The following is a 25653-nucleotide window of genomic DNA, read 5'->3' as shown; positions in this document are numbered from 1 at the left end:
TCGCAGAGAGGAAAAACAAAGCTTACGGAAAGGTGGGCCACACAAGGGCAGAATCCGAGGCCTCCAACAAAAACAAAATCTAAGAACAAGAATTGGGGGGAAAAAATAAAACATGAAGTGATGATCCAACAGGAGCGAGAGACCGAGTTGGGTTTAAATAGTGATTGACATACTGAGACACTGGGGAACAGGTATGTGAGTGGGAAGCTACCAGAGATAATCAGTGAAAACAAGTAATTAATAGGAAACAAGACAAGGTCAAGCCCTGAGCCCCTGACTATAAAACAATAATCAATTGCCCCTGGTGGGATTAATAAAGTTGTTTGAAGTTTGATAAAACTATGCTGTCCTCCTCTCACAATATCGCTCATAAATGAAAACAAAGAGCTGTGACAACTTAAAAACACTCAGATCATGAAGATTTATTTTTCAAGTAATGTTTATTTCAATCAGAGAGATACACAGAAAAATTTAAGAGGATGAGAGGGGAGGAGAAAAACAACATAATTTTTAGTCTTTACTTCTTTGTTTACTTTTGTCTAGTGTCTGAACTTCCAGCTTCAGGATTGCTAGAGGCAGGTCTTCATATGTTAAACCCACAGTTTGATATGTGTTATAGGTCAAAGCTTTAATTTTTATTTTATTTTATATTTATTCATATGCACAATGATAAAAACTTTTAACTTTTAATAACATTTAATATTACAAAGGCAAATAATTGTGCAGGGTCAAAATGGGCAAAATCCTCCCCCTCAAAATACAAAATCACTAAAACACATCAACCAATAGAAAAAGAAAAGAGAAAAAGAAGCACAAAAGGGAAAGAGACTAAGAAAAGACACAACAAACAAACAGAGAGAGAAAAATATCCATAAAATTACAAATTCATTTCAAATATATAGACTTGAGTATTATTTTGCCTAGAAGCTTCACTTCACCAACACGGCCTCTGTTGTCTTGGAACCGTTTCTCCTCTTTACTGCAATTCCAAAGATAAAACACAGCAGCTTGATTCAGTCATTAATGCACCGCCGAGAAGTACAGTCACTCAGTCCGTCATTCAGTCAGAGATATTTGTGATGATAAGCCTGGCCGTGCGGTTGTGTGGTCCAGCTAAAAAAGATTGGGTGACATGTGGTGGGATGTGCAAACGAGGTTCAGGTTCAGGAGGAGACAGAAAAAGATAAGAGGTCTTCATAATCCAGATAGTTTTTTTTTATTTGAGAAAAGAAAAAGAAGTTCAGTGGTTGAAACTTTGTGTCGTTTCCACTCTCCTCACAGCTTGTTTTCCACAGGAGAACATCTTTCCCAGACATTTTACACATTTTGTTTTATCAATTTAATGAACATAATGAAATGGTCTCATGCTCTAACACAACAATCATAATAATCTAATCTAAAATTATGATGCTGCTGCCCTGTTTTACATAACAGGGAAAATGTGTTTACAGTGACCCTCAGGGATTCACCTGGCCAAATAAAACATCTCATCGAAAACAAAGGAAGAGGAACTGGGAGGGGTTGAGACATATACATTTTATAACATTAACTCATAAAATATAATAAAAAAAGGTTTAGTCATTGTCCACTCTACAAGTTGGACCTGTAGATCCAATCGCCCTCTGATGTTAGGATGTTTCAAGTTATAGGCCTATGTAACTTTTCCTCAAACTAAATCTAAACAGAGACAAAGGGAGGATGCTGGAGCACACGGTTGGGTTATACAAATTTATTGAGGTACGGCTGCTGACGTTTCGACACTTCAGTCTTCTTCAGAGCTGAAGAAGCGTCCTCCCTTTGTCTCTACTGCTCATCTGTGTCCAGCCCTGAGACGCACCGGTCCACAGTTCGTCAAGCTGAAGCGCGGAGGTTCTCCCTTTTTGTGAATCTAAACAGACCCATGTTATATACAGTGCTGCTTGAAAGTTTGTGAACTCCCTGAGTAGTTTAGATTTTTTTTATTTTCATCATCCATTCATTCCCTTATTTTATCATCACCAGTTTTTATATATGAAATGTCAGGTTTATGTTTATCAATTCCATGTCTCAGGAAACTGTGTGTGCAGATTACATGAAACATGTAATCAGATGTGCAAAATTAAGTAAAAGCTGCATTGGTAAAGTCAAGTAGGTAATAGACTCGGGTGAAACACATGTGGGTGTTCAAGTAATCAATTAAGCAGACCAATCAAATGAGACATTTGATTAGGAAAGGTTTTGTATGATCTGTAAGACAAATCATTTACAAATGGAGGACACTCAGCATCACCGTAACTCTGCCCAGAGGTGGACTGCCATCAAAACTTTCACCAAGAAGCACCAGAAGAAGAATAAATCAGGTAAAGGCCGACCTACGCATCACCTCCAGAGAGTTGCAGACCTCTGTGGCAAATGTACATGAGTCAACAATCAAGCAAAAAATTAGTAAACGTTCATAGGAGAGTTAAAGAGGGAAGCCTCTGTTCTCAAGAAAGGACAAAGTTCCTGTTTGAACTTTGCCAGACAAACCAGAGGCCGTCTGGACAGATGAGTCCAACTTTGAATTATTTGGTCACAATCCCAGGCACGATGTTTGGAGGGTTCACAAACTTTCAAGCAGCACTGTATTCATTTTAGTTTTGCAATCATTTTTAAGCTAAACCATTCTGTATTTCCTTACAGTAATGCACCATGTCTTTTCCCCACGGTGAATTACTTAACATCAGGGAAAGAGACAAACTAACGTTGAGCGCTGCTTTTTCTGTCATGGACTCTGCCAGATCTTGGACACACTGTAACCATCTACTCACCTGCCTTGCTTTCAGTCACACCTGACACGGGTCTGACAGTCAGTAGCCTGTATTGTATCAGTGTGTTCACAATGCCTGTCTGTCTTTTTTTTTTATTCTGGCCTGTTCTTCGGGGTTTCCCCTGTTTTCAATGTCTTTGATGGTGAGGACAAAAAATACCATGATCCAACACTCTTTCATCAAAATATATCTTTTGAAATTGTTTTGATTGTGAGACGCCTCTGAAATTACATATCTGCGTTTGACACCCAAGAGGGAAACTTATGTTGAACAGTGAAAAGTGAATACTGTGGATAACGTCTAACTGGTAGGGTTTTACTTAAATCTAATCTTGTAATCAGAAAAGGAATGGTACAGCACATCTATTAAATGAAGGAGGGAGTTTTTACAGTTTTTTACAAGTTGTAAAAATATAATTTGTGCTGTTCGATGTGGTGATTGGTCTTTTTTTTCTCTTTCGCAACAAAAGGGTAGGGTTAAATGTTTTAACCTAGCATTACTAATGTGTGGATTTGTTCAAGGAAACCGTTTCATTTGAGAAATATGAGACATTGGATCAAAACAAAGAAAGAAAATAAGTAGTAATTTTAAAAAAGTTTGCCGGCAGCTATCTCGTGGATAAACACAGACTAAACCTGCTTTGTATTTCCAGCAGAAAGCAGAAAGATAATGAACATAAAGTGCATGTGAATGGGGCCATGTGTGTATCCAGTAGAGACACATGTTGATGTTAGCGTGGAGTGGAATCCAAAGTAAAGCAGTTTGCATCTTAAATCTTATCCAGGCAATCTGCAGGATAATTGCTGAATTACCTTGTCTGGAACACTGTCTGTTCCTCGGCTAATGGAGCGTCCACAGAGTCGTGTACGAGGAGCTGTTGTGACCTGATTGATGATCCATTTCATAGATATCATCACATGTGTGTGTTCATTTTGGAGTTAACAGTTCGAGTAGCCTATGTCCTCTCGAGCCATTAACATGAATGAGCTGCATCTACACCCACTGGGCTGAGCATGTGTGTTGTGTCTGACTATGTAAGATTAAGTGCTTAATGTTGTCAAGGCTCCATGTGATGTAATTCAGATTTAGGTGCTACGTAAAGAGACAGAGAAATGTATATGGCCTGTAGACAGAGGCATTAACAGAGACGCTTCTGTTGTTGTTACTTTGTGAAGTAGTAAATGTGCAGCCACAGCTCCCAGCCCACCCAGGCCAACTGTCCACTTTGCCATGGCAAACGGGAGGCATTATGTTTAAAGGTTGTTTAGCATGATGTCTAAGTAATAATTATTATTATTATCATTAGTAGTAGTAGTAGTAGTATAGACATAATAGATATAACAGTAGACATAATAAACAAAAATAATAATGAACTTAATTCATATAACTCAGTTAACATCATGGGGTCTTATTTTGTTGATGTTATGTAAGTGCAGGAAACAGGATTGCACAACCATTTATTTTGTGCTTCACAAAATAACTCGAAAAGTACTCCCAGGTTTCTTGCAACCGATTAAAAACTATTGGAAAGGAATTTGAGGCTGTCAACTGGATTTGCCTTGGTACTAATGGGACCAAACAGGAGAACCTCAGATTTATCAGGGTTTGACTGGAAGAAATTCTGGGACATCCAAGCGTGAATGTCTACCAGACAGGCCCTCAGTAACGCCTCGGTGGAATTCCTCCAGCTTCAGCGGAAAGGTTCACTTGGACTTTAGGGCAAAATTTGTTTAGATTTTTGTGGTCAAAGATCAAGGTAAAAGTCACGTAACTTCATAAAACAATTTTATACAAAAATACCCAAGACTCCTCACAGCAATTATGACACATTTATAAGGATGTAACCTGGAACAAGTTTTTTTTTTTTTTGGCTTTATAAAGAAGCTCACATGAAGCAGTAGCTTATGTGTTACTGATCTATAAGCTACAAGACAGATGAATGAGGAAATGCTGCAGAAGTTTAGGGCTGTACGTTTCTGACCTGAGCACAGGTCTGTTTAGCTCATGTCAGTATTGACTTCCCATCACCATTTGCATTAAGCAGTAAGCTTTAGTAGTCGACATTGAGGTCAGCCTGACCATGTGTCACTCACAACAGTCAGTCAACATAAAACGCCTCGCTCTTGCTAAAGATGCAGAGAGAACCCTGGGAGAGGAGATGTAAAACAATGTTGATGGTTTCTGTTTCTTTTCTATAAAGGATATAAAAACTTTATAAGGGTGAATTACATTGGACTATAAAATGAAATCTGCATGTAGCGATAAAGAATGGAGAGCCATAATACGTACCATGAATTTGCCTGCCAGGAACGTGATAAATGGCAAACATGTTATCTACTTCCCTCGCAAAGCATCTGATGCTTCTCCCGCTGCCTGATTAAACACAGATTCACTCTTACACATGCAAACAGTGTGAGGCCAACTGATTGAAAATAGAGCTCGAGCCCTGGAGGACTGAAATTGATTTGTGTGTGCATTTATTTAGCTTAATTTCCTTTTCTGCTACATAATGTCCAGTTTTTTTGTTGTTGTTTTTTTCTTTGGTTAAATGTGTGCAATTGAACTGAACATGTTCAATGTCAGGAAGTGAGAGACAACAAACAGTTTTTAGGACAGCTATGGAATTTCTTGGTGTCAAAGAGGAAGGGAAAATAACTGCATGAGGGTTAGTCAGTGGGGGATAAATGCAGAAGTTGCTGTAAAAAGACAAAGACAGACACACGTAAGCATCAGTTAAATGGGAGTCTGGCTTTTCAATAACTCATTTGGCATCATGGCAGAGCTCAGTTTCAATGTGGATCATGGCTACCTGGAGGGTCTGGTTCGGGGGATGAAGGCCGGGATTCTGACTCAGACCGACTATAACAACCTGGCACAGTGTGACACGCTGGAAGGTGAGGACATTTAACTTTTGGATGCATTTTAGTTTTGTGTATTAAGATTTCCCAGAAATGCAACATAGCATACAAGTATCTGCTTACACTATACCGTTTGTTATATAGTCGTGTGCATACATGTGTGGTTGCCTCAGAAGTTGAGTGCTGACAGACAGAACCTTATCTGGCCCGTTTCTTCATGTGGATCTCATTTATCTGAAGGAGCACATCTGAATTTTCTTTCCAGGCCGACATTCCTTTCTGAAATAGACAAAAGGGATCAATGAGATGTTAGCTTTAAATATGTTTAAGATACTGTTACAACAGTCGTTTCAGTATGTCCACACTGAAAACTGATGGAAGGAGACTTCCAGACACAGAAAAACACACTACACCATGTGTTTGTGCTCTTAATTAACCCATGATTATGTGTCATCAACTGTGATCTCTTTAACCAGCTGATGTGAAGTATAGTTACACTGTCTGTGCTATGATTCATATGATTCACCTCCTGTCAGAGCAGCCTGACAGATTCAGTTTCCACTTTCCTCTCCTCAGACATGAAGCTGCACCTGCAGAGCACAGACTACGGTAAGCTGCTGTCCTCCTCCGAAGACGACCTGACCGTGTCTCTGGTGGACAACAAGCTGAGGGAAAACCTGGTGACTGAATTCAGCTGCCTGCGCTCCAGCGCTCTGCCTCCGCTCTCCACCTTCCTCGACTATATAACGTATGCTACGACACTGCATGTGGTTTATCAATGACAGGATAAGCATAATATTACTGGAACATGTCCTGTGCTTCTCTATTCATATGCATCAATGATAATGCTCCTTTTTACACAGGTCAGAAAAGCAGACAAAAAGCTAAAAGAAAACTATTTTGAATGCTCCTAGTTTCATAATATCAAAAGAGAAAAGAAAGCAAATGTGTCCTTAATAAAAGAGCTGTGATAGAAAATGCCACACAGACAAATAAAGGTACCTCCATTTACTGTGGTCTCTGTGTTGCCATAGCTACAGCTACATGATCGACAATGTGGTGATGCTGATCACTGGGGCCCTGAAACAGAGAGATGTGGCAGAGCTCCTCCCACGTTGTCACCCACTGGGAGCCTTCGACCAAATGGCAGCGGTGGGCATCGCTCGCACCCCAACTGAGCTCTACTCAGCCATCCTGGTGGACACGCCACTAGGTAGGCTCATCAAGTATTCATCTATATTCCCAAAGATGATATTTTACATGAAGTATTGATTTAAGAATGTATGCTCTAAGAGGTGGAGGCTGGTTTCTGTCAGCTTGGACATAAATTATTATTGTTTTGACTTGAATATCGAGGTCACCCCCAAGAGTGGTGCAAATCCATCACTAACAGCTGCTAACCAGTCAAGTGGCACCACATATGAAGATAGATGTTGCTTCTGTGGCATCACCCATAGGTTACTTAAGACTGGATGTCTAACCCTGATCTGGCCAATCCAAAAATGGGCAAAAAGGAAAAGGTGGAGCAGAGACTGTTGCCTGTTTCTTTCAGTAAAATGTGACTGAAACATGAAAACCACTGTCTTGGATAGTGATCGTTATTCACCTTTTGAAATGAAATGATTTCACAGTGACATTTTGTACAGAGCTGTGTGAACAGCCGACAACACTTCAATTATCATTAGGCTTTTTAATTTCACTCCAAACTTTTTGCCATTTCTTTTATGTTCTTAGCAGAAGTTCCACTATTTTAAATAAAAAGGAGTATATGCTGCAGGTCGACATGATATTAATCAGACTGATGGTGCTCTTTGTGCAGCCCAGTTTTTCCAGGATGCTGTATCTGAGTCCAACCTGGATGAAATGGAGGCAGAGATCCTGAGAAACAAGCTGTATAAGGTGACTGCAGGGTTATATAAGACTACTGACAACTATAACTTACTATGTTTGTGTGTGTAGAGGGTTCATTAATGGGTCATGTTTAAAAAAACCCTAGAAGATACATTAAATGTATCTTCTAGGGTTTTCTTCTAGATACATTAAATGTATCTTCTAGGGTTTTTTTAAACATGACCCAAAAGCATAATTTGTGAGGTTTGTGAGGTCAAGGTTTTTACCTGTCAGCAGTCACAGTTTGTTCATGATATACAGTCTGACCTTTAACTGTGTTTCTGTGTGTTTTTCCAGGCTTATTTAGAGTCTTTCCACTCGTTCTGCAAGAACCTCGGTGGTGCCACTAAGGATATAATGTGTCCTGTCTTGGAGGTAGTGCGACAGTCTCACATAAGTTTCACATTAATGGCGAGGTATTACATAAATAAGGCTGGTTTGGCTGAAAATGCTTTGTGTGTGCTTCAGTTTGAGGCAGACAGGCGCGCCTTCATCATCACAGTCAACTCCTTCGGGACGGATCTCAGCGGTGCTGACAGGAGCGCTCTGTATCCATCCTGTGGTAAACTTCACCCTGAAGGGCTGCAGCTGCTGGCCAAGGCAGAGGAGCACGAGCAGGTCAAAGCAGTGGCCGACTGTTATCCGGTGAGTCTCTCCTCATCATCGCCTGTTGAGATCCCTTAATGAGGGTGTTGTTGTTAACTCAAGCCATCATCATATACTGTAACTGTATAACATCATGTAACTTCAATGTAAACCTCCCTGCAGGACTATAAAATCATTTTTGCTGACCCCGAGCCCGGAGCAGATTTTAAAACCCTGGAGGACAGATTCTTTGAACAAGAGGTAATCTAGATTTAAAGGAGCTGTTTGTATATTTTACACTTGGTACACAGCCAGTGTTAACAATAACAGCTGCATATGGGATGAATTATGCTCGTTCTATCTTCTTGTTAAAATAGGTTATTTTTTTAAAGAGTAGAACACAAGAAAAAAAAAACTATTATAACAGCTGCATATGTTACAGTGTTACCAAGAGCTTCAGCCATTGGTGCATTTACAATACGAGAGGGTACATCCCCTGAGCAGTACTACTCTTCACTGAAGACTGGACACCACATTGGAAAGTGGCTGTGATGAAAATCTTCTGCCTGTGTTTTAAACCTTAGTATTTGTTACAGCTTGATGTGCACCAAGGAGATGTGAAAACAAACATTAGCAGATCAGCTAGTGTGGTGCCATCTCAAATCTGAAGCTTTCACCTGGAAATGATGAGTTGAAACACAGTTTCTCACGCCTCTTACCAGCTATGATACCAAATAAGGCTGCTCCCATGCCTCTGCTATATTCAACTTTTAATAAATACTTCAAACTAATGATGATGAATGATCTTATGTCTCACACAGAGACTCTCCCTTGACTTCTGTACTGATAAAGGTGACAGATAATACACATCATGCCTCTAGCTCTCGCTCAAATGACTGTATCCTCCCTCCCCCACTAGATATGAGGTCTGATAAAGCCTTTACTGGTGGAGCAGAGCAGCACAAAGGGAAATCACAGTCTTGACTCGATTTCAGTTGTGAACCTCTGTGTGTTTCTGTCTCTCACTGTGGCGACTGCTCTCTCCCCAGGTGAAGCTCAACACGCTGGCTTTCCTGCAGCAGTTTCATTTTGGAGTGTTTTACTCCTACATCAAACTGAAGGAGCAGGAGACTCGCAACATCGTCTGGATCGCTGAGTGTGTCACACAGAGACAGAAGTCCAAGATACACAACTACATACCCATATTCCAAGGAAGAAATTAACTGAGCCATGAGAAGAAATACAAACATACATATATTTAACGTACAAGGTGAACAACAATGTAATAAATGTGCTCAGTCGAAATGTATGAAAACATTTGTTGATCTCTTAATGTTCAAACTTTGGTTGTGAGGATTAGTTACTGTGGTTGCACTAAAGTCAGTCACAAATATCTTCAGTGTTTGTACTACAAACCACAAAAAATACAAAAAAAAAGCCATGTGATTCATAATAATAATACTTGCTATCGTTAGTAGGTCCACATTCACATTGCTGCATCATAAAAGTGTACATGACAGGAGGTATAATGTGTAACAACACAACAGAGTATAAAATTGAACTAAAACATTTGTGTATTTAACTAATGTAGCAACAACCAGTGGTATAAGAGTGTAAATGTTTGTGTTTTAGCAGCTAACAGGCTCACATGTCACTCATCTTCTGCTCTTCAAAGGCCTCGTCCTTCCCTCATACTTTCACTGCAACAACAAGAAAAGCGAGTTGGTTTTTTCTCACAGTGAGAAATCCAAAACACATGCCACACCATGAGAGCACATCATTATTGCCTGGACACAGTGTGGGTCCAGTCATGCACATCTTGGCTGTTTGAGGGTCAAACTTACAGCACTGGAAGGGGACCTTCAGTGGTATGTAGTTCTGCTGGCAGAGGAAAACAAATGCCAGCGCTAATCTGCAGGGGGCTCTGGAGGAGCTCGACTCGCACACCGACAAGAACTGAGCCGGATCCACCTGACAACACAGAGACGCCGCTGTTACACGTGAAGCTCGCAACCGATCACAGTCACTGAAATGAGCCAGACTTTCAGAGCATATTCATTCTAGCCTGGCAGAAAGAACAGAAAGTCCTGTTTCCTTCATCTTATATCTTTAGGTTCATGGTCTGGTCAGGCAGCAGGAAGAGTAAAGAAAAAAATTGCTTTCCACCAAATGTAAATAATATTATGACCTTAAAGTAATATGATATTCTTTTATCTGAGTTTTTCAATATTTACATTTGGCAACCTAAGAAGTGATGTTAAGACCATTTTATTACCATATATCTTATATGCAAAGTTCATAAAGAGTGCACATGGTCATATTTATTCTAATGGTGTCTTATCTTGGAAATGAAATCCATTATACGTTTAGAAAGGTCATGGATGACTGGAGGGCGCCAGACAAGTTTTCCCAGTGTTTCATGTTAATGTACGCCTTCAAGACAGTGATCAATGTAAAGAATTGCCCCATGTTGCTTAATCTAAAGATCATTCTAGGTATAGAGTTGCTCCTGCAGGTCAGCTGTGTTTTTCTACCCACCACCCTGAAGCAGGAGCTCAGTGGAGAGTCGGGGGAAGAGAACAGATAGTCACAGCTCACAGGGCTCGAGGCTGCAGCAGCTGGACGCCGGGAACACTCTGGTTTCATCTGAAGATATACAGTATGTCAATGGTCAAACTGCAGGGGAGAACTGGTTATTTTCACGTCACACGGGTGTTACCTCTCACTCATCCTACCTGCCAGCTGTGGAAAAAAACGTCCAGGTTCTCAGCTTGAGATCCGTCCGGCAAAGGAAAATCGTTTCCTGCTTCGTTGTCATTAGTCCCAAACAGACCAGTGGAGGCGCCTGAGTAGAAAAACAACATGTACCAGAGTTTGACGTGTGTCTCTGTATTTGAAAACATTTACCACAGTCATAATTCTCCCTACCATGCAACCATCCATCCAGGGTGAAGCTGCACACCTCAAGCGACAGGTCGCATGAGACTGACACTCCATTCTGACTGGACACCTGCACGAGGTTTGAGCCTCTCCGGAGAGCCACTCCACCGTCAGTGTGAAATGTGTGTGTTACAGCGTTGTTGCAGTCTGCCTTCACCTGCAACATAAACATATTTATTAAAAAACGTTTCTTCTTTAAGAATCATTTAAACAAACTCATTAAAAACCCAGAATCAGAGACACATTTCAAAACTCTATTACTCGATTACTACTAACTCCAACTCTTCACAAGTGTTTATTTCGTCATCAGTATGAGCACAGACCTGTCCGTTGTGCTGAATGTGGATGGTGCTGTCATTCAGTTCTATAAGGAGGAAGCCTGAACCGAGCAGCAGTGTGAACGAGGGGTCGGGGCTGACGTCTTGAGCGAGGAGCAGCGGACACGAGCCGGGGAGCTCGTACAGGTGACCATCAAACGTCACCACAAACTGACCGTCCACTAGAAGGGCTTGGTCTTTAGGAGAGTGATAAACCATGAAGACAGAGAGAGACAGACTCTAAATTAATCATTTTACATGTGAATAACATCATTTTACAGGTTTGTAATTTATTGTGTTTCTACTTCCCAAATTTGGTTCCATTATGGAGAAAAACAAACATAGTGTTTAATTGTTACTCCAATTAAACTGAATAGTGAAACCGCGGGACTACGGATGGAAACTAGTTCCTAAATCTGGTATATTTACAACACATTATTTTTTGTATGTTCATGAATATGCAGAGTCCCATTTCAAATAAGCAAATAAATGAAATGAAACAATATTTTAATCATCACAGTAAGTTCCTCTGGGAAGTCCATAAATGCTCATAAACTCAGCACAGCAAACTAAGCTCTAATTAATTCTCAGTAACTGAAGTCAATGTAATATTTTTCCTGATAATTGGGACCAAATGACGCAGCTCTTTCCATGAACCTTCCCAGACAAGCATCAGGAAGTAATGGATACATTGGAAAAACAAAAAGAACTGTGACTTTGCGTTACGTCTAAAGGGGCTGTCCATGATCTTCCTCTTGAGGCGGTAAAGTTCGGCCGTGGGTCTGATGGAGGCGAGGGTCTGCAGGGGCCTCAGGAGCCACTCCTCCAGCAGGATCTCCACCAGGCCGGCCTGCAGCACCCTGGAGCGGGGGAGCGGAGGCAGCGGCACCGACACCGTCACAGAGCACGCACTAGAAAAAACAAACAAACAAACGTGTTACATCTGTGTTGCTCTGGGTCAAGCCTGTGGTAAAAATATATGTTTGCATTTATACCTATATCTTTTTTTATTATCAGTATCACATGTTGACTATTGCACAGTAGGAAACAATTTAGTAGCTTACAGATGGCATAAATTTAGTTTTGTAACTTTTGCTTCAGGAGCCTCATGAGGCTATTTCAGTCTGTAGTTTGAGTGAGCCTCAAACTGAAATAAAGTCACTGAAACGACAGTTATGTGGCCGGTAGAAAATATGTCAAAACCAAATTCATCCCAGTTCTCACCCAGACAAACCCCCCTCACTGGGTTTCCGGGGTTATGAACGTCACACTTCAACTTAATGTATCCCCTCTGTGACCCGTTGAGGTCTTTTATTATATTTGAGGACTGGTGTGGGATGCCGCCCTTCACTTCGGTCTCAGACATGGTCAGTACCTGGGGGAGAATTTGTAGACAGAGGCCAGTCGTTTCCTGAGTCCAGACAGAGCTGAGGCCAACCTGCTCTCTACCCAGTGGAAGGTATGTTGTCCTGCCTGGTTCACACAAAACACCGTTATTTAACAGCTTCACAAGGTTGTTCACATGCAAGTTAGTAACTTTATCCAAAGTCTAATCCAAGATTCGATCATGTCGGATTGTGATTAAATCTCATCTGTCAAATGTGACATTAAGTTACCTCGAATTTGCAGACTTTCACTTTTATTTTTAGACTTTAAAGGTTTGTCATTTTGTTTTACACTTAAAGGGATAGTTCAACATTTTAGCAAATTGGCCCATTGCCATAATCCCTATAGTCATAGCAGTAGGTTCGTTACTTTTAATTGTCGGTGTAAGCTGTTTTTAGAATGGCGGAGCGGAGTGGCGAGCTGCTTAGAGCTACGCTAAGGAGGCTAATGGGAGTTCTTGGTTTCCCTCATCAAACTCATCAAAAACACAATCCAAAAACTCTAAGACGCTGTCGTGGACAAGTTGTGACCTGCACATTCACCACGCTATGAGATAACAATGGAACGTTACGAGACAGAAATGATGAGGGAAACCAAGAACTCCCAGCAGCTCGCCGCTCTGCTCCGCCGTTCTAAAAATAGCTTACACCGACAATTAAAGGGACAACGAGGAGTTTTGGAAAGCGAAGTGTTTTCATACTACATTTACCATGAGCCTCCGCGCGCACGGTGAAATTCTTGGACCGGCGCAAGACGGACGTCTTGCCAAGAATGTTTTCATTCATCAACAGTGAAAGTCAGAGGTTCGAAGACGATCAGATACCGTCGTAGTTCCGACCATTAACGGCGATTCGGCGGCGTTATTCTCATGACTCGTCGGGCAGCGTCCGCGAAACCGAAAGTAAGGAAACACTGGTCGGCTCGCCCAGCATTTCCGCCACTAATTAAAATAACAAAATAACGATAGAGACAAAACGATATATTTATCGAAAATGGAGCCATTAACAAGTGTGGGTAGCGTAGATTCATCCACATTAACGTGAGACTATTTTATAACCAAATAGAAACTCCTCATTGACCCTTTAAGGGTAACGAATCTACTGATATGATTATAGCGATTATGGCAATGGGCCAATTTGCCAAAATGTTGAACTATCCCTTTAACTGACTATTTCTTAGAATTTGAGATGATGATGATGCAAATATGGCAGAAACCTGGAGAAGGTGGTTAAAATCACACACACACATATATCAACAGATCCATCTACATGGCCCAAACAGAAACGTCTAATTCTAAGTTGCCACAGTGCAGGTTCCTCACCACATCCAGGGCAGTGCTGAGCGTGCTGATACCGGTCCGGACCAGCGGCCTCAGCTGGGCGTTCCCCAGCAGCGCGGGCACGACTTCCACCAGCCGGTCAGTCCACAACAACACCAGCTCCCTCCACACCGCCTCCAGCTGCCGGCCGTTCACGTCCTGGTACACACCTGCCAGAGTAGCCAGGGGCCCTGAGGTCACAGCACGGGAGAACATCAGGGTTTGACTTATTTCAAACTTTAAAGCGCAACAGCAATAAATTAATATTTTTTTTACATCACTGAAGTAAGAGGTTAAACGTACACAGACATTCCATGGTCATGTAAGAAAAGAAGAAAATGGATGTGAGATATTTTTCATACCTCAGATGATGAAGTAGAGGAAAAGAAGATTACTTAAAAATTCAGAGAATTTGATCTTGCCCATGAGGAACGGCAGGGATCAGCTGCAGCCCCAAGTATGTCTACATCACAGCAATTCAATTTACTGTGGATACACAACTAGGGTACGTTGAGACTGCGTCATAGAATATCTGTGCTTGTTGACCTGTACATCAAATGAAAGCAAATAAGTGTTTTTTTGATACACATAACAGGACCCCCTTAACTCACTCCTCAGCTCCTGCTGTCCCAGCAGCGAGGCGTGCTGCAGCAGACCCAGGAGGCGCGGCAGGCTGTCGGTGACGGCGCGGCGGAGGCGGCTGCTCTGCCACAGAGACAGCGGTCCTCTGTCTCTTTGCCTCAGCAGAGCCTCGAGTCGCTGGGAAGCATGAAGAGGCACAGCGCTCAGCTCCTGGAGCAGCTCACTGTCTCTGGCCTTGCAGTGGATGTCGAGGAAACAAACTGTTACCACACTGAAAACTGGGCAAATGTAAATCCTAGAGTTGGTGTTTCCTGGCCGTTACCTGTCGTCTGAACTCAACAAGGAGATGCTGCAGGGTCTTGATTTTCTCCAGCAGTTTATTCTGTATCTGGGAGCTCAGCTGGTGAATCCGTGCCTGTGAAAACAACAAAACACAGGATTTAAAGGTGTCATACCGTGCTGAGGTTTTAAGTGTAGCTGCTACCCGTTACTATTGGTGGTACCTCCACTGCAGTTAGACTCTCCGAGCAGCCACTCGCTCTCAGCGTCAGCCTCTGATTGGCTGTTCCCACTGACACACTGGCCAGAGAGCCAGATACGCTGCTGCCGTCTTGTCTGTGCACATCCACCATCAGACTGCGAGGTGCCTCCACACATGCCACCACAGTGAGATCCTCACCAAGGCCTGGACCTGCACATGGAGAGAGTGAATTCTTCATCATCATGTTGTTAATATGTTTTGTATTTGGAAATAGAGACAGAGATTTATTTTCTTTTTTTTGACCGTTTATTACCACAAGGACCGTGAGAAAGAGCCTGTGCAGATTTAAACTCAGGCCTCTGTGGTAGGCAATGAGTCTAAACAAACAGACTCAAGAACAGTTTCTTCCCAAAAGCCATCACCACTCTGAACTCACACATGCACTGACATCACACTCCAACCTCCCCCCACTACCACTCAACCACCTACTGTGTAATACTCACTATTTGAATGTGCAATATCACCACTATGCTGTGCAATTTTTTGAATCCATATTGTATATATATAATGTATTTTATCTTATCATACACAGATTTATTTATTTATTATTGGAATCTATCTTTCGTATTTTGTTTTTTTTTTCTATGCAAGCATTTGCACTGAAGGAGCTGCTCTTAATCTCATTGTACATGTGTATAGTGACAATAATGGCATTAAAGACTTATGTGATGAACTAATGCCAAAATGTTGTGGGGGGTGAGACTATTCAACAGAGACCCATTACAATACATTTTGATCAACATGACATAATCAATTGATAATGTAGGAAACAGCAGAGAAGAATCATTTGCATGGATGAACCAAAGCATTTGCATATATTTATTGTGTCTACTGGTATTTATATTGTGTATGTGCCATCGTGCTTCTCTTTTTACATTACGTATGTTTTTTTATTGCATTGTGGGCTGAGCACCCCATATTTTCATTATACTCTGTGCAACGACAAATGCTATCAGGCGAGCCACCAGGGCAGCTCTGCAGAAATTAACTTGTATTTACCATTTGCATAACCTGCTGTGGTCCGAAGACATTGTTCCTCTATTGACCCATTCAGCCACATCTTTTCTTTGCGGTCCAGTCTGGCCTGCACATGGAGACCAGAGCCCCGGGGCCACGACAGGGCACTGGCACCCACCTCCACACTCCAGTTCCCTATCCAAGACTGTGAAGAGCGCACACACAGACAAATATTTGTGCTTTTCCCCTTATTCCTGTAAATTACATGCACATCCCCAAACCCTGCCCACGCCTGATTCTAATATTCGCCTTTCAAGATGTGAGAAAAAACTCAACTGAACAACATATATGTCTTAATTCTCCAGGTTTAAATCTTTAAGTCAGTCCTTCCAGAGACAGAAAAACAAAAGCGCACAAACAGCATCAGCAGCCGCCGTGCACAATGTGTTATCTAATCCATCCCATTTCACTCAGTGTCACAATGAAGTGAAGCAGCAAATGTAACAAAACACTAGGGCTGCAACTAACGATCATTTTCATTATCGATTAATCTGTCGATTATTTAAACGATTAATCGATTAGTTGTTTGGTCAATAAAATGTTAGAAAATGTTGAAAAACATCAATCAGTGTTTCCTAAACCACAAAATGACGTCCTCAAATGTCTTGTTTTGTCCACAGACCAAAGAGAGACTCAGTATATTGTCGTAAAGCAACAAAGAAACCAGAAATATTCACATTTAAAGGGACAACGAGGAGTTTTGGAAAAGCGAAGCGTTTTCACACTACATTTATGAGCCTCCGTGCGCACCGTGAAATTCTTTGACTGGCGCAAGACAGACTCATGTTTTCATTCATCAAGAATTAAAGTCAGAGGTTCGAAGACGATCAGATACTGTCGTAGTTCCGACCATGAACGGCGATTCGGCGACATTATTCTCATGACTCGCCACGAAACCGAAAGTAAAGAAATGCTGGTCGGCTCGACCAGCATTTCCGCCACCACTAATAATAACAAAATAATGATAGAGACAAAACGATACATTTATCGAAAATGGGCCCATTAACAAGTGTGGGTAACGTAGATTCATCCACATTAAAGCAGAAGTAAGTGATATATTTGTGTTAATATAAGTCTTAAATAGTTATATCTTCCGACAGCAATCACTTACATAGAGTGTTTGGACTGAAACACGGGTCTCTCAGTCCCTCTGCTCTGCTCTGAGCCGAGGAGAAAACATTTATCGTATCCTACAGTTTTTATCCAATGAGGAGAGAGAACGGCATGCAGGGCTGTGTGTGCAGCCAAGGGACGCCGTGAATGTGGCGACGTAGGGACGAGGACTGTTATGGTGCGTTCAAGGAAACTCGTATTTTTCCGACCGTGAAGTCGTACCAGTTCGATCTGGTACGAGTTCACGGGTCGAAAGTTACGAGTGGCCGTTATAGTGACTTTCACCGGTAAAACAGGTCGGAAAAACACAAGTGGGTTGTCTGGAACGCTACAAAGTCGTAAGTTGTGACTTGAAGCTGTAATTTACGATTTCAAAAGCCTGCCTGGAACGCAGCATTAGCGAAAACGACCGGACCACTTACTTCTGCTTTAACGTGAGACTTTTTTATAACCAAATAGAAACTCCTCGTTGTCCCTTTAAGAAGCTGAAATCAGAGAATTTTGACATCTTTTTCTTCAAAAACTACTCAAACTGATCGATTATCAAAATAGTTGACGATTAATTAAATAATTGATTATTGTTCGATTAATCGATTAATTGTTGCAGCTCTACAAAACACTGGATCCTTCCTGTTTGATGAATGTGGAGGAGACGCGATGTTGTTGCTTATCCGAGTGGTTTACCTCAGAGAACAGAGACATGTTGGTGCCCTGAGCAGTGGAGGAGTTGGTGAGGCTGAGGCTGAGGCTGCACTGCTGGGAGTGTCCCGGCACTGATAGGCGAGACAGTGTGTGAAACAGCTCCTCTCCTGAGTTCACTCTGTGGGATCCTGACCACGAGACAGTCTGACATACACACATGATGTTATAGGTTTTTTTTTTTATCAAATCACTCAGCAGGCTGGAAGCTCTCCCAGAATGCATTTGGACAAGCAGCCAGATCCATCACTCACTTTAACTACACACTATCTATCGTTGTGTGTATGTGTGTGTGTGTGTGGACTCACAGGCTGCGGGGGGCAGAGGCCCAGCTGCACCGTGTGCTCCAAATGATCCCTGAGGTTGGTTTGGACTTTGGCCAGCAGCGTGTGTGAGGGACAGGGCGCAGGAGACACTTTGTCCAGCCCGACATTAAGCTGCAGACTGTGAATTCCCCGCGGACTCTTCTAGAAACAACACGGAAACACATGACCGAGCTTTTTATTCTGAACAACAAGCCACAATCGTCAGACATGTTTGTTTCAGTGTGGAGCCGCGTACCTGGTACTTCATGGCTTGCTTGACGCTCCTGTTGTCCCATCTCAGCTCTGCATTCTGTGAATATGAGTTTCCCTCCTGACCCACTGACACACAACCTTTTACAGAGGACACTGCCATCTACACACACGCACACACACACACAAGAAAGTCAACAATCACATTCTGTCCATTAACATCCATGAAGAGCTTTGTCTCTGTGATGGATCCACCGACCTGCTGTGTGGAGAACAGAGCGCATGCCTGCCCCCTGCTGGAGCCGTTCTGCCACTGTTTGTTCAGGCTGAGGGAGACGTTGACGGGGACAGCACTGTCCCACGATAGATGGGTCTGCACACACACACAAACAATCAGAAACAGACAGTTATGTTTTAAATAAAAACATCAACACATAATATATACTGATTTCCCTAAAATATCCTTGAATGTGATCCACGGCTTTATATGATTTTTGTCCTGTTATTACCTCAGGCCCCTTAGGGATATGATTTATTCCTAATGAACCACAACTATGAAGCAGAGTTTCTGTGCTCACTGTGTGTCAACAGGCACTGGGTCATTCTTTTTTATTGATAAAATATATATTTAGATAAAACAATGTAATGTTTATCTATGCAAAATCACCCATCACAGTGTAGCAACATTATGCATTGTTACTATTACTGCATGGAGTCTGTTTAGTGGACTGATGTATAATATGATACAAGACTACATTTAGGTTGCAGTGGATTGCACTGAGGAATTTTTAATACTAATAGAAGAGTCACAGTGACCTGCTCCACTCGAGTTAATAGAATTACAAACATCACCTTTATACTGAGCTGTGGTGGCTATTTAAAGTGCTGAGATTCATCTGCAGGCTAAATGAAGTGCTGAAGGTGGAAAATAAAAGTCCAAACACCGTTCTGCACCTGGTGGCTGCTGTGCTGCTCCCTCTGTGAGCTGTGGGTGTGAAGGGTCAGGCGGCGGAGCGCGGAGGAGAACGGCTGTTTCAGCTCCAGCTTGGTCTCATTCATCTCCTCCGACCGACTCCAGGAGCTGAGAGCTCTGACCTGCACATGAACAACACACACTCTGGGACCACAAAAATCCAAACACTTGACATTTAATAAAAGCTCTGGGATTTTCCATAAACAGGCGAAAGGTGTGTTTGCATGGGACGGTCTGGAAATAAAATCATTGCAGCTGTGTCCCTGATGTTGTAAAGTCACTAACAGCCCAGTAGTTTCAGTGTGGTTTTGAACTCATCAGTTACTGAGACAGTTTCACATATGTTTCTTATTTTTGAATTACATCAGTACATTTACTGAATTGAAGTATATTTTTTAGTATCTGTACTTTACTTACTGTACTTTCTATTTCTTGTAACCTTGACATTTGACATCACTATGTTTCTAAGGTGCTGGCATGCACTTATTCTGAAGTAAAGAATGGAATTACTCTTATTTTGAAAATGATGATGATAGACCCTACACTGTGTTTATTAGAGGAGAAAAACTAACCACAACCAACTCCTCTTCTGTCAGTCTTGTTGTGCTGCTGCATTTGCATTATTTGAACAGTGATTATTTGAAACTTTAGAAATAAAGAAAACGATACTTTCATTTTAAATGTTAAAGCAGAAGTAAGCGGAATGTTTGTGTTAATATATAAGTCTAAATAGTTATATCTTCCGACAGCAATCACTTATATAGAGTGTTTGGTCTGAAACACGGGTCTGTCAGTCACTCTGCTCTGCTGTAAGCCGAGGAGAAAACTTTCCTTGTATCCTACAACCTTTATCCAATGAGGAGAGAGAACGGCATAAAGGGGCGGTCCTCTCTGTGTGTGCAGCCAGTGGATGCGCGTGAATGTGGTGATGTAGGGACGAGGGCGGGGACTGCTAACTCCATCGGCTGACAGGAAGTTAGCCAAAACGACCGGATCGCTTACTTCTGCTTTAACTTCATGACTGCCTAAAAGTGACACATTTCTACTTAATACCTTCACATCTTATTCTACAAGGGTGACTCAGTGTTTGCTCAGAGTCATTAGGTTTTGTAAATCATTTAGGAATAATGCAACAATGAGTGCAATTAATGTAAAAATTTACTTTTTGTTGTGGAGAATGGGTTATCTGACTTAAATAAAGGAGCAGTGTACTTCTCCACCTCTGTTGAATTCACACTAGCAGGAAATGTGTCCATCTCGTTGTTTGAAACCAGCCAATACCCCAGGCTGATGATACACTTTGTACAGTCTAACCTGCTCCAGTCGTCCATGCCTTGTCCAGCCCAGTAACATGCTGTCGAGGCGGCCCAGTAGGGACCGCTCCAGAGTCACCTCCAAACTGGTCCAACGAGGAATGCAGTTGATCTGAACTAAAATCGAGGACAAGTTGAAGACATTGACAGTGATTGGTTGGTTTAAATCTGAGGTGGTTAATAGCACTTCAAAGTCAAGACAACATAACATTGCTTGGGTGACAGTTGTCGTGTAGTGTGCAGTGGTTTACCCTTGAGGGTCTGGTTGCCCATGTGCAGTGCTGGAGGAGCAGAGTACAGACCAGACAGGCTGAACTCCTGATTGCCCCACACTGCTCCATGCTGAACTTGGTAGCTCCGGTCTCTGGCTTCATACACCGTCCTCACTGCTACCGCCCTGGGGAGCGGCTTCAACTGTGTTCAGGGTGTGGAGAGACAGTATATCAATTAAAATGTGGTTAAAGATCAGAGAAAACATATATAATATAGGTGTATCAGTAGTCAGGTCTTTTGCTTGTTTGCTGATAGTGAAATGACAGAGCGTTGTTGCCAAGACATACCTGTGGGTACGAGTGTTTGAGCTCCACGGCCTGTCTGTATCCGCTCTCGATGGCTGCCAGTTCCCCCAGGGCCCACAACCTCCTCCTGCCTGACGACGCCTCCAGGAAGCCTGACACTCTGGACTGAGACTGGTTCAGCTGGAGACAGGGAGGACAGACGATGACACTTGCCAATAAAACTACCTTCTGTTCAAGCGATCAGGACAGTTTTAATCACACCTCATGCTCAGGTTTAAGAGATGTGATGTCATGGCAGTGGCTTGGAAATCAAGAACCCACCTGAGAGCGGACATTGAGATGAGAGGGCAGGTAGACCAGCATCTTGGGGATATTCTGGACAACCTTCACCATCAGGTCCTTGCTGGACAAAAGAACCTCTATCAGTTAAAGCACGTGTGTGTGTGCATGTGTTAAATTGTCAGTAGGGATATCACAATTATAGATTTACGTGGTACGATTATTGTCGGAGAAATAATCACGGACTTACAATTATCACAATTATTTTGCATTAATTAATTTTACAACATCATGAATGTGTAAAATCAAATATAGTCAAAACATTTTTATTACTCAATATTTACACAAAATGTTTGAAGTATCTATTAATATATGATCAATTATTAATCCTCCAGGGAAATGTTTGAAAAATTGAAATTCCTACCAATTCAATGTTACATAAGGTAAAATGAACGTAATTTAACCCAGTATCTGTTCATTTACCTTTACTTCGGTGCTCATCTGCCAGTATGGTTCTGACATAATCTTTTTGGAAAAGTGACAGTACTTAGGAATCTTTACGATAAATCAATTGTGGCATTTAATACAGCGATAATCATGACACCCCTAGTCAAGAGGCATGGTGTGCGTGGCATTTTCACATTACTTATGAACAGTGATCACCTATGAGGAAGATGGTGTCCCTGGACGATGAGTGCGAGTGATGAGCTGAGTTCGGGGTTCACAGCCATGGAGCACCTCAGCTGAGACTCAGTGAGTCTTCCCCAGGCTTCCAGCTGTGCCAGCCATTACAGATGTTGTTAGCACAGAAGAAAAAAAAAATGGGGATTTTGAATGCACGTTATCCTCACCTGTAAAACAGGACTAGTTTGCCCCTGGACAGTGTGTCTAAGTGTAACTCTAGCCTCCTTGGAGCCTCCTTGTGCCCTCCAGGCTCCTACATCCCCCACAACACGGACCCTCCAATCTTGGCAGTGAACATCTACTGAGGCGCTCTGCAGTGGACCTGCAGATGGAATGAGAGCGCTGATGTTATATAATATACATAATAGGTTAAAGCACTTAGATGGCATCTCGTCACCATCAAGAGAGTTACTAGTGTAAGATAAAACTGAGCTGCATGATCCATTACTTTTACAGAGCGATATGAAATGCCGTTGGACTTTCTTTTTTTTTTTTATGCAGAAAAATAGTAACATCTGCATGTCAGTAAGTTCAGTAGTGGATTATATGTTGAAATTCTAGACAAAGTGTGATGAAACAGAGTAAGAAAAACATAAAGCTTGCGTGTTCCATGAAACTTTCATGCTTGAGAGAAAAAATAAAACCAGACCTTAAGTTAAGTAATTACGTTAATGCCGGTTGCATGAATGTCAAATTTCTTCCATATGAAGAAAATAAGTTATATTCCCATGTCTTCTTTAAAGATACTGTGAAATAACCGCAGAAACGTTTCAACATCTCGAACCTCAGGGAACAATATTAAAGGGGAGTAGAGCACACATGTATTAAATCCAGCTGCTAATCCAGTCCAACCTTTGAACTGAGCAGTCAGTGCAGTGTCCAGGCTGAACGCTGCTTCTGTTCTGTTAGAGGCTGGTGGGGAGTAGGACAGCTGCAGGGCCAGACGTCCATCAGCCACACTGACATTAAAGCCAGAGGCGAGCAGCTTGTCGCCATCGACAGTGAGCTGAGCCCTGGACTGAAGCTGAGAGGGGACGCCCTGGATGAGACATAGACCCTTGGAGAAACAAAAAACCACAAGTTGTTTTAGTTTCCCCAATGGAATTAAATTTGGTTTTGGGACACACACAAAAAAAAGACGAATTTAAACCACAAGGACAGAAAATAAAACTCAGACATAATCTCTCCAATTGAATAAACAGATAATATGAAGAATTAATCTGTGGTGGTCATACTGCGTGGTTTAAACCATAACTTAGTTACCTCTATGTTGAGCGGGAGTCCTCTGTGCTGTAGCCATGACCAGCTGTGCCACATGCTTCCACTTATCTCTTTGGTCATGGGGAAACATTTCAGCTTGAGGCTCAGTCCTGCCTGCTGGCCTCCAGACTGGGAGCGTAAGGTGAAGGCCTTTCCCTCAGGAGAACCGAGCTCTACCTGCACACACAGCCGCTGAGTCACTAATCATCTGAGGGACTCACCGTCCGCCGTCACTGACCAGACTGTTTTGCGCTCATCTTCATAACTGGCTGCTTGAAACTTACTTCAGTTTCTCACCTGAATGCTGTTGTTCCCAGGGACGCCCAGCTTCCTCAGATAGTTCACCGTGTGTCTGAAATGACCCCACGCTCTCACTGTCTCAGGCGTCTTGGTCATTAACACCTCTTGAGTTAGCTGTAAGTCATCCAGAGTGTCACTCAGCTGCAGCAGATCCACAATTGAAACATGCACATTTTGAAAACACTTTGCCATCTGGTTTCCACTTTTTGCTTCTGTCTGATATTTTCCCTGCCAGCAAAGATGAGCTGTCAGCCGGGGCACGGTAACATTTACATTATTATGGTCCCAGACTTGGAGCTTGAGTGGTTTGAGAGAGAATTTTTCATCCCTGAGTTGTTTAAGTATGCTAAACAGTGCTCTTACCCTTTGCTTCCCTGCATTGCTGTTGAATATGTAAAAGTGCGAGCCATTGCCGTGACTCCCAGAATTCAGTGTTACTGCAGCATTTGCAGGCAGGCCCAGCCTCTTCAACACAGGCACAGAGTGGTTTAGATGAAGTGATGCTTCATTTTTATCCTGCAACAACAGCAAGGAATTAAAGACAGAGTTATGTCAAAGGAAAAACAACTGAAATGTGAAATTGATTGCATTTTAAGAGACTTTTTCCTTTTTTTTAACTGCACCATATGTAAACACACCTTTGTTTTCCTCAGAGCCAATAAAGCCTGTAATTCTAAATCATCTATCACCATGGAGACCTGAGATTCGGCAACAGTCGAGGTGACAACCACCAACCCGGAGGCCTGCACCCTGTGGGGACTTCCCCACGCCTGGAGACGCAGGGGATGGTGGAGAGAAATTATTCAAGATTGGATGAGCAAGTGTGTGTGTGATAAAACAGTGCAGTGTGCTCCCTGTACCTGAATCAGCGTGCAGTTGTTGTGGTACGCCACTGACCCCTGCAGGCCTGAATGTGACATCACAGCTCCAGTGGCGCTGACGGCACATCCGTCCATCTGAACGAGGGCTTCTGTGTCGTATCGTTGTTTTCCGGCCCTGCTGCTCACTCTCAGTCTGCTGCGTTCAGGTAAACCCCTGAGGGCAGGGAGGCTGTGACTGAGCTCGCCGTCTACACTGAGCTCTGGCCAGGCCCTTGCATTAAGCCTGAGGAAACCCCTTTTGCCCTCCAGATCAGTGTCCAGTGTGGCCGTCCAGGTCCCCTCAGCGTCCTGCCATACTGACCCGTTCAGATGAGACTAGAGTGGATAAGGAGACTGTTGTCATTTTGACTGAAAGTGGAAGCAAATAAATACATGAAGCAGAAACACTAGACAACTAGAAGGTTAGGTCCACAGTAGCATCTGGAGTTACCTGTAACAAGGTTTATGTATAATGCAATATGTACACCGAATACGCTGTCACAACAGACCTAGATCTATTGAGGTAAAACTAGTGATTTTATATGTGTTTTGGGAATAATTTAGCATATTTGTCCTGTATATAGTGTTGATCATTTTGTCTTATCACATTATAGTAAAATTACTTTGTGCATGTACAATAAGTAGAAAAACATCAGCGCTGCTAACACCCTGTGCAGCAGTTGGTGTCCTATCTAATGATACTTTATCCCATGATGAAAATGGTCTTTTGGCTCTTAATGTTATAATTATTTTTAACTGTAGTATGTTGAGATTTTAGGATAGGTCTAATCCAAGATAAATGAATTGCAACTGGATTTGGTTGTAGTCACTTGCTGTTGTTGTTGTTGTTGGCTTCTCGAGTTGTGTCTGACTAGTGAGGACTAGGCAGAATCAATGGCCTTCATAACGACCCCAC

General features: G+C 42.3%; 2 protein-coding genes across 2 annotated transcripts in view; one reads left to right on the top strand and one right to left on the bottom strand.

The window, feature by feature from the left end:
• The first annotated feature begins 5540 nt into the window (after positions 1–5540).
• Positions 5541–9399, top strand: LOC146970753 (V-type proton ATPase subunit d 1-like). The gene is made up of 8 exons (XM_085804397.1): positions 5541–5683; positions 6224–6395; positions 6682–6860; positions 7467–7546; positions 7835–7912; positions 8006–8182; positions 8306–8383; positions 9172–9399. Exons 1-8 carry the CDS (start codon positions 5563–5565, stop codon positions 9343–9345), a joined length of 1059 nt encoding a protein of 352 aa, XP_085660523.1. The 5' UTR covers positions 5541–5562; the 3' UTR covers positions 9346–9399.
• The window catches only part of apoltp (apolipoprotein lipid transfer particle homolog), a 42569-nt gene continuing 26279 nt past the window's right edge, over positions 9364–25653 (bottom strand). Inside the window, exons 45-74 of the mRNA XM_085804398.1 lie at positions 24738–25073; positions 24516–24647; positions 24241–24393; positions 23875–23991; positions 23581–23754; positions 23170–23374; positions 22485–22639; positions 22297–22409; positions 21676–21757; positions 21397–21534; positions 21088–21250; positions 20838–20953; positions 19505–19645; positions 18810–18923; positions 18597–18713; positions 18344–18502; positions 18021–18182; positions 16206–16368; positions 15169–15356; positions 14988–15080; positions 14695–14899; positions 14087–14274; positions 12755–12852; positions 12106–12290; positions 11386–11576; positions 11051–11219; positions 10858–10967; positions 10661–10768; positions 9967–10093; positions 9364–9822 (exon numbers count right to left, since the gene is read on the bottom strand). Of these exons, the coding sequence (XP_085660524.1) occupies positions 9812–9822; positions 9967–10093; positions 10661–10768; positions 10858–10967; positions 11051–11219; positions 11386–11576; positions 12106–12290; positions 12755–12852; positions 14087–14274; positions 14695–14899; positions 14988–15080; positions 15169–15356; positions 16206–16368; positions 18021–18182; positions 18344–18502; positions 18597–18713; positions 18810–18923; positions 19505–19645; positions 20838–20953; positions 21088–21250; positions 21397–21534; positions 21676–21757; positions 22297–22409; positions 22485–22639; positions 23170–23374; positions 23581–23754; positions 23875–23991; positions 24241–24393; positions 24516–24647; positions 24738–25073 (4413 nt within the window). The 3' untranslated portion in view covers positions 9364–9811. The remainder of the gene's footprint in view (positions 9823–9966; positions 10094–10660; positions 10769–10857; positions 10968–11050; positions 11220–11385; positions 11577–12105; positions 12291–12754; positions 12853–14086; positions 14275–14694; positions 14900–14987; positions 15081–15168; positions 15357–16205; positions 16369–18020; positions 18183–18343; positions 18503–18596; positions 18714–18809; positions 18924–19504; positions 19646–20837; positions 20954–21087; positions 21251–21396; positions 21535–21675; positions 21758–22296; positions 22410–22484; positions 22640–23169; positions 23375–23580; positions 23755–23874; positions 23992–24240; positions 24394–24515; positions 24648–24737; positions 25074–25653) is intronic.

This window comes from Trachurus japonicus, chromosome 17, assembly GCF_045865225.1.
Source record: "Trachurus japonicus isolate A0001 chromosome 17, Traja_1.0".
NCBI lineage: Eukaryota > Metazoa > Chordata > Actinopteri > Carangiformes > Carangidae > Trachurus > Trachurus japonicus.
This window is presented reverse-complemented; position numbering and strand designations above follow the sequence as displayed.

Bases quoted from the DNA above. Each gene is read 5' to 3' on its own strand.
- LOC146970753 (XM_085804397.1), top strand. From the start codon at position 5,563: ATGGCAGAGCTCAGTTTCAATGTGGATCATGGCTACCTGGAGGGTCTG. The intron at 5,684-6,223 runs GTGAGGACATTT...TCCTCTCCTCAG, and splicing joins ACAGTGTGACACGCTGGAAG to ACATGAAGCTGCACCTGCAG. The intron at 7,547-7,834 runs GTGACTGCAGGG...GTGTTTTTCCAG, and splicing joins TGAGAAACAAGCTGTATAAG to GCTTATTTAGAGTCTTTCCA.